The sequence below is a fragment of the Xyrauchen texanus genome, chromosome 7, assembly GCF_025860055.1.
Source record: "Xyrauchen texanus isolate HMW12.3.18 chromosome 7, RBS_HiC_50CHRs, whole genome shotgun sequence".
Classification (NCBI taxonomy): Eukaryota; Metazoa; Chordata; class Actinopteri; order Cypriniformes; family Catostomidae; genus Xyrauchen; species Xyrauchen texanus.
In genome coordinates, this window is record NC_068282.1 from 9,799,064 (window position 1) to 9,805,113 (window position 6,050).

General features: G+C 37.1%; 1 protein-coding gene across 1 annotated transcript; it reads left to right on the forward strand.

Annotated features, from left to right (window-relative positions):
- The first annotated feature begins 963 nt into the window (after positions 1 to 963).
- LOC127646917 (retinol dehydrogenase 10-A-like) lies at positions 964 to 5,629 on the forward strand. The gene is made up of 5 exons (XM_052130900.1): positions 964 to 2,018; positions 3,199 to 3,297; positions 4,062 to 4,210; positions 4,387 to 4,518; positions 5,017 to 5,629. The coding sequence occupies exons 1-5, from the start codon at positions 1,566 to 1,568 to the stop codon at positions 5,138 to 5,140; spliced, it is 957 nt and encodes a 318-aa protein (XP_051986860.1). The 5' UTR covers positions 964 to 1,565; the 3' UTR covers positions 5,141 to 5,629.
- The last annotated feature ends 421 nt before the right edge of the window (positions 5,630 to 6,050 follow it).

Here is a 6,050-nt window from a genome sequence, read left to right on the forward strand (position 1 = left end):
GGAATACGACTGCCATGAAGGGTTGTACCTGCAAAAATGTTTACAGTATGTATGTGGCACATGTCAAATTGAAGTCTACATGAATTTCCGGACACAGATTTTCCAAGCAAAACATTGCCCAGAACATCACACACCCTCCACCAGCTTGTTCTCTTCCCACAGTGCATCCTGGTGCCATCACTTCCCCAGGTAAACAGCGCACACATAGGCTACACAGGAATCCATGTTATGTAAAAAAAAAAAAAAGGGACTCATCGGACCAGGTGACCTTCTTCCACTGCTTCAAGGTCCGGTTTTGATGCTTGCATACCCATAGGTGCTTTCGATGGTGAACAGGGGTCATCACATGCACTCTGACCTTTACATAGCAGAGTGTGATGCACTGTGTGTTGTGATACATTCCTCCCATCTCCATTATTACAATTTTTCTGTGACCTGTGCCACAGTACACCTTTGGTTGGTTCTGATCCAGTCGTTTGGCCATAACAATTTGGCCCTAGTCAAAGTTGCTCAAGTCTTTACTCCTGCCCATTTCTCCTGCATTCAACATAATGACTACGAGAACTAATTGTTCGCTTACCATCTAATCTACCCAGACCTTAACATGTGGCCTTGTTAGGAGATGATCTACGTTATTCATTTCACTTGAGTTGTCACAATGTTTTGGCTTATCGGTGTAAATGTTTTGTACTGTATAACAAGTATGCTGCTGCTAAGAGTTAACAGCAATACACACTGATTTATCAGATGTAATGTACCCAACCTCGACCAAAATGTTAGCTCCATTCTTCTCTACAATGGTAACCTCCAAAACAATTCCACGTAACAAAAACTCTTCAAAATACCAACAGAACATGAAACACTAATATGTCTCCTACTTGTTTAATTTTGTGTAGAAATACATTAAAAGTAACACTTAATTTTACTTAAAAATGTACTCTCCCAATCCAGTCCTGTGCAAAGCATGTTGGTAACTGGAAATTCCCTTCCCGATTTTAACAATACATTAATGCAACACTTTATTATTCACATAGTCTCAACACAATTGGTTAAGTAAATATAGATAGATTGTGAACAATGAAATTAAGTTGAGACCAAATGATGATGAATTGTGTTGCAATGGCTCATTTTCAATAAGTTAATTGAGCAAGCAGTAAAAATTGCATTGAGCGAAAATCCATTAGAAGTCTGAATCCATTTGAACATTTTATAGCAATGTGCTCACATTACATTTTGATGACTGTGTTGAAATCACCTGGACATTATGCAATATAATTATGTTCTCATCTCAAATATAAATGTATTAACTTGATTTCAAATGTACTGCTTCAGTATTTTCTGTAGAGCTGCTTAAGTTTTTTCAGTGTGTTAGCAATTGTATTGCAGCATTCTCATAACAAAAGTAATTTTATTAATGGCTCAGGCAAGGGTATTTTCAGTTAATCCTGAGAGAGGGAGTACTTAAACAGCATCTTAGGGAATGAAATGGCTAGTACAGACCCAGGGCAACCAGCTTGGCTGTCTCACTCATTCTCCCATACAAGCACACATTTACACCATTTACCATGATCTTTCTAATGGATTTACAGATGATGATGTTAGACATTGTATACTTCATCCTGCGTTCCTGTCTGCGGATAGTGTTGAGACCACGTACTAAGCCCATAGATGGTGAGTTGGTACTAATAACAGGCTCCGGAGGGGCACTGGGTCGTCTGTTTGCCCTGGAGTTCACTAAATGTGGTGCTGAGGTTGTGCTGTGGGACATCAATGGAGAAACTAATGAGGAGACAGCCAAGCTGGTGAAGGAACAAGGGGGCAAGGCATATGTGTATACGGTGGATGTGACGAACCGAGAAATGGTGTACAGCACAGCTGACCAGGTGCGGAAGGATGTGGGAAGAGATGTGACCTACCTAGTGAACAATGCTGGGGTGGTGGCAGGTGAGAGGATCCTGGACTGCCCCGATACCATGGTGGAGAGAACCCTAAAAGTCAACTGCCATGCCCTCTTCTGGGTAAGATTGTAAGTGTGGTATGAAAGGATGGATGGTCATATGGGAACCATAGGTGTAAAATATAACAATATAGTGTAAGAGGCTTTGCTCAGAGACAAGACAACTTAAGACTCAAGATGACAAGAGATAAATGGCTTGACAGTGAATCTTATTAAAACATTTCAAGGTCAAATAAAATGCAAATAAAAAAATACATATAATTTGCATTAAAATATAATTCTGACATTTTTATGACAATGAAGAATTGGTCGTTCTCATTACTGTATTTCTTTTTTTTTTTTTTCACTTTATATGCCACGTGAACATATTGTACTTCATGCACATTCGTGTTTGTCAAATAAACTGCTGAGAGCTTGAGATGCAAAGAACGCATGATGTGGACTTGTAAACAGTCTTCCCTGATATTTATCCCTTTAGCCTTATGTTCAACCCTTCTCTGAGGTAACTGTGACCATGTACAAAGTGGAGCAATCTTGTAATAGCCGACAATAATGCATGGCATTATTTAGGTACTTTGCTTTTACATTTATTCATTTGGCAGACACTTTACAGTGCATTCAAGATATACATTTTTTCAGTATGTGTGTTCTCTAGAAATGAAAATGACTTGTAAAGAAAGACCCATGCTTTACAAGTTGAGATTCTGGAACTGCATTGTACTGTATAATACCATATTCATGTACCATAATACAGTATCTACATGGTACTACAAGGTACTTAAAAAAATAGCATGGTACATGTCCAAAAAATATAATATTTGGCATGGTGCATTTAGAAAGTGCCTTAAAGAAAATGATTGAAAATGCTAGTAAATTTGGTCACTTAAGATCTTGTTCTTTAAAGGTAATGTGTGTAATTTCTGTGCCACCAAATGGAATTGCAAAACTTATTTCAGACAGGATTCCAAAATGATAGTCCCACCCCAAACTTGCATTAATTGTTGAGCCAATGTTGCTGTGTTTGGCTGGTTGGGATGCTCAAACTAACAGAGCAATGTTTTTATAGCTTCACAGAGCCACACTGTTACTTTTCAGGGGGAATTAACCAATGAATGGCTTAAATATATTTATTTCTTTATATTAAGCTGGGATAGGAGAAAGTATCTTAAGGTAAAATCACACACTTTATCTTTAAATAATAGTTTTAACTATACTTAAAGCAAACTGCTTTTTTTCTGTAGACTGTTAAGGCATTCCTGCCCCAGATGAAGGCCAATAACCATGGTCATATCATCACAATAGCCAGTGTCCTTGGACTCTTCAGCACAGCCTATGTAGAGGTAAGATGGACAGAACAAGTATGAAACACTACATACTGTACATTAGAAATGGAATGAGATACAGAGAGTTAAAGAGAGCCTTTTTTTTAAAAAACAATCAAAATTTTTCCAGTTTTAAAAATGTATGTTTATTCCATGTTTTCATATGATAAAGGAATTTTCCAGATTTAATACAAGTTAAGCTCAATCAACAGCATGTTTGGCATAATGTTAATAACCACCAAACAGTTCTTTGAAGAGAGGGAAAAAAAAGCAGCAGCAAAATCTAGGTTACAGCTAATCACTTACAATGGTTTTGAATGGGAAATTTTGGAAGGTTTAAAGGCAGAAATGTGAAGCTTATAGTTTTAGAAAAGGACTAACATTAATTCTTCTGTTAAAACCCTGGCTTACTATGTGAGCTGTAAAGATGTTAGGTCATCATGGCAGCACAACTGTAAAATTGGATATATATTTGCACAGGAAAGGTTAGCAAGTGATTTTATCACACTAAAATCATGTTGTTAACATACATATTTTTTTAAGTCTATACTTTTGTTACAGTGAGTATTTAAATGTTAAAGGATTGGCCCCATTCACATCCATTGTAAAGTGCCTCACTGTAACCCTGATTTTTGCTTTTTAAAAAGAAAAGGAGGAACAAGTCGAAATTAATTATTGTGGTAATCAAAATTATGCCACAAATGCTGTCAATTGAGCTTCACTTGTATTGAACCCGGAATATTCCTTTAATGTGTTGATGTCTGTGTTTGTGCGCGTGTTAGGACTACTGTGCCAGCAAGTTTGCTGCTGTGGGCTTCCACGAGTCTCTGGCTCATGAACTGCTGACAGAAGAGGATGTTGATGGAGTGAAGACCACTCTTGTTTGTCCTTATGTCGTGGACACTGGCATGTTTGAAGGCTGCAGGATTAGGTATTTTCTTTTGTTATATATAACCTAAATATTTTTAACCTTTACCCAACCTTTTCTCAATGTATTACATTTAAGATTACAATTTTAAGTTTTAAGTAATGTATTAAGATTGTTAATTGTAAGGCAAATCCCTACTGTATTACTGCTTCATTGTATTGCCTTGTCTCCCCCTATAGGGAGGAGGTTGAACTGATACTGCCTCCACTAGAGCCCCTCTACTGTGTACAGCAGGCAATGAATGCCATTCTCATAGACCAGCCACTAGTATGCATCCCCAGACTTACCTATCTGCCCTTCCTGGCTAGAGCGTGAGTACAATCAAATATCAACAAACATGACTTTAAGTCTCAATGATTTTGTATTTTAATCAAATTACTTATAGTTTATATGTAACAATAAGAATAGGTCAAGTTGAGTGCACTGTATTGCGTACTTTGTTCTATACTACACTTTCAGAAAATGTAGCAGGTAATCCAGGTATTCTATTCAGTATTTTAGTATGCTACAGTATTCCGAACATTGCTACTCTAATTACTGCACATTTAGGCAAATGTAGTATGCCATCTTGGCATTTCATGCATACAGACATTTTGCATATTGTACACAGTATCACATACTGCATGCTGCATTCTTTATGGTAGTGTGCTTTTCCAAACATAGCTTGTGGTTCGAGGTGTTTAGAAGGTTATAGGTATGATGCTCAGATGTCAACAAAGAGCAAAACAGATCATTATGACACAAAGGATCATTTCATTTTTCAGATTTTACAATCTGATTATCTAAACAATCTCATCCTGTCTTTGCAGACTGTTTCCATGGGAATCCAACGTGGTAACATATCGCTTCATGGGTTCAGATAAGTGCATGTATCCATTCATCGAGACCATGAGTAAGAAAAGAGCAGACAATGGTGCCATAAAAGCTGCTTAAACATTACAATTAAGGGGTAGTTCACAAACCATCTAAATTAACTCAACCCTGGATGGAGAGACTGTACAGATATGGACTAATTTGGACTGCCACAGCTCAATTAATATGTGAACTACTCTGTTTAATATTATGCAGTTTGTATTATGGAGATATTGGGAAATAACTGCTTGAGATGAAATGAGTATAAAAATAACTTTTACTCCTGTTCCAGTCCAACTGCGATCTGTTTTTCAGGCAGGTTAATTACCCATGTGTGAGCCATTCATCAACCACTGAAATGGTTCATGGGCTGAAATGCGGATTTTAAGATGTTGGATTAGAACTGGATAGAGCAAATCAACAGTCATGTTATCTGTTTCAATAATAAAATACATGTATATCCAAACATGTGTCATGAATCATGTATCCAATTAATGTCTGCACTTCAAATTACTAATAAAGAACTGTATAACTAGTCAAGAATCCTAATGAAACTTATGGGAAAATGATTTTGATATGATTGATACATTTTGGAAGTAGCTTCCATTACATTTAAATGCATAGTCTGTTGTACTAGTTCATTTGCCCACATTTAAACGCATAAGCTTAAGTTTTACGTTACTTTCAAATACACACTCACTCACCTCACACTTTATTAGAAAGACCTATACACCTACTTATTCATGTGATTATTTAGTGCCAAAATAAAAAATAAAAAAACATCCAGTGAGCGACATTCTGCCTATGGAAATGCCTTGTTGATGAGAGAGGTCAATGGAGAAGGGCAAGATTGTTTCGAGCAGACAGAAAGGCTATTGTAACTCAAATAACCACTCTGTACAATTTTAGTGAACAGAATAGCCTCTCAGAATGCACAATACGTCGGACCATGAGGTGGATGGGCTACAACAGCAGAAGACCACTTTGGGCC